The 1,953-nt window shown below is 38.4% G+C and overlaps 1 protein-coding gene across 1 annotated transcript in view; it reads left to right on the forward strand.

The window, feature by feature from the left end:
- Positions 1-551: 551 nt before the first annotated feature.
- Positions 552-1,953, forward strand: part of LOC106465383 (cytochrome b-c1 complex subunit Rieske, mitochondrial-like) — a 13,105-nt gene continuing 11,703 nt past the window's right edge. Inside the window, exon 1 of the mRNA XM_013925607.2 lies at positions 552-881. Coding sequence (XP_013781061.1) covers positions 668-881 — 214 coding nt within the window. The 5' untranslated portion in view covers positions 552-667. The remainder of the gene's footprint in view (positions 882-1,953) is intronic.

The raw sequence follows: 1,953 nt of genomic DNA on the forward strand, positions 1-1,953 counted from the left end.
GGGTAGTCGGGTATATATTAGAGGGGACAACGTGACGAAGGTGATGCGTGTGAGTAGATAGTGAGTAATTGAACTGCAGTCACAGGGTATTGTTGAAGTTAACGTTCGTTCGTTGATTAGCGTTTGTTTTAACGCGATTGTTGAAGTTGAGTGTATCGGTAAAGTTATATTCGGAAAGAATAAACCAGTTTTATTAAGTAAAGACTTGTGTCGTTAAAATTTCGTCGGGACGAAGTTACGGAAAAAATCAATTAACAAACGGAGACGTAACACTATGTTATCACTGAGTTGTGGAGTTGTTTTGTTTTCGTGAATACTGGTTTGGTTGTTGTTAAGCGCAAAGCTATCACAATAGGGTGTCTGTGCTTTGCTCAACACGGGTGTCGAAACCAGATTTTCAGAAATGTAAGCCTGCAGCTTTAAAGCTGAGCCACGGGGAGGGAGGCTTTTACCAGTATAACCCCCGTATTCGAATAAAAATATATATATATATTCTCGCTGTTTTTTTTTGCTACTGGTAGGTCTCTGATTTTCGCCGACAGAGTAGCTTCACAAACTGACCTTAACAATTCGACTTGTACTAGTTGTAGGTTGCAGGGCGTACAGAAATAGGGCCTAAATAGGTGTTTTCGGTAGCCTGTGGATTTGTTGACCTACTGGAAGGAAAATGATGAGTTTCATTGTACGATCTTCAGGATTTTCTACATACTTAAAAGCGACGTCGCAAGCTGTCGCTTCCCAAGTGAAACCTATTGTTCCACCTGTAGTTTTAGCTGCCGATAAAGCCTTGCCGTCTTCTCCAGAGAAACATAAAAGCCATTACAGTATTGCGCAGTCTCTCCCAAAAAATGAGCTATTTGCCCAATCAGGAGGCATAAGAGGTATGTGAAAATGTAACATCGTTAGTACGCGTAATGTTAGAGAAACAATTGAAAATAAAACTTCGATTTAATGTAATTTGCAAATTTAATTAGGTTTTATATTCTAGCTTTAAAATCCTTCATTAGGTTTACAAACTTACTAGTTTGTTATTAATTCAGTGCCACCATGTTTTATTTTATAGTTACTAGCTTAGTAACTAATGTACCCGTTCAATGCACAGAAAAGATATAGGTCCCTGGGGGGTGACATAAGGGTCATATCCGAACGTCAACCCTGTGAAACTTTTCGGAGGGCCCTAATGGTACATGCCAAGTTTGGTGACAACCTGTTCAGTAGTTCATAAATTATAAATGAACACAATACATTGGAAAGACATACTCGCATAAGACTAAGAGGTCAGATCCCAGTGTCAACCCCCCTCCCCTCCATGTTACTTCTTGTGGGTCCCCTAGGGTAAGTACCTGGTTTTAATGGCAATTGGTCCAGCAGTTTGTCAGTTGTAAGCAGTTACACACGTACATGCAGGGGGGATCTACCAAACCCCCTATTTTTGTGATGTAAAAAATATGCTAATTTAAGTCGAGCTCCCCATGCAGTGTTACAAGAGAATGATGTTTTGTTGATTTTGCATTGGATTTTATGTGACACTCATGCAATTGTTTAAGCTACATTTCATGCAAAATTGCTTCCAGATTTAATCCCATAGCACTCCTATTTTTTACAAATTTTCTGGGGTGGGGGAATGTCTCTAGATCCCCGTAGCATTAGCTTGATTTGCCTGCTGGTTATGCTTTACAAATATGTGTTGGCTTTTGATCTCACAAATTAGAAGTCCCTCTTTCAAACAATCTGTGTACAGGCCTGACATAGAGACTTTTGTCAAATAATGGTGAACTATATTTATAAATTATAATGCACCTCTAAAAAGTTAGACATTCATCAGAACTTAAAATTATTATTCAATACTTAAAATGTAGGTTAACTAATATGTAATTAAAGTATTATTGAAGTAATCAAATTTGAAGGATCCAGTTAGAGCAGTGATTCTCAACCAGGGGTAAATTTACCCCT

This window comes from Limulus polyphemus, unplaced genomic scaffold (genome assembly GCF_000517525.1).
Source record: "Limulus polyphemus unplaced genomic scaffold, Limulus_polyphemus-2.1.2 Scaffold1926, whole genome shotgun sequence".
Lineage (NCBI taxonomy): Eukaryota > Metazoa > Arthropoda > Merostomata > Xiphosura > Limulidae > Limulus > Limulus polyphemus.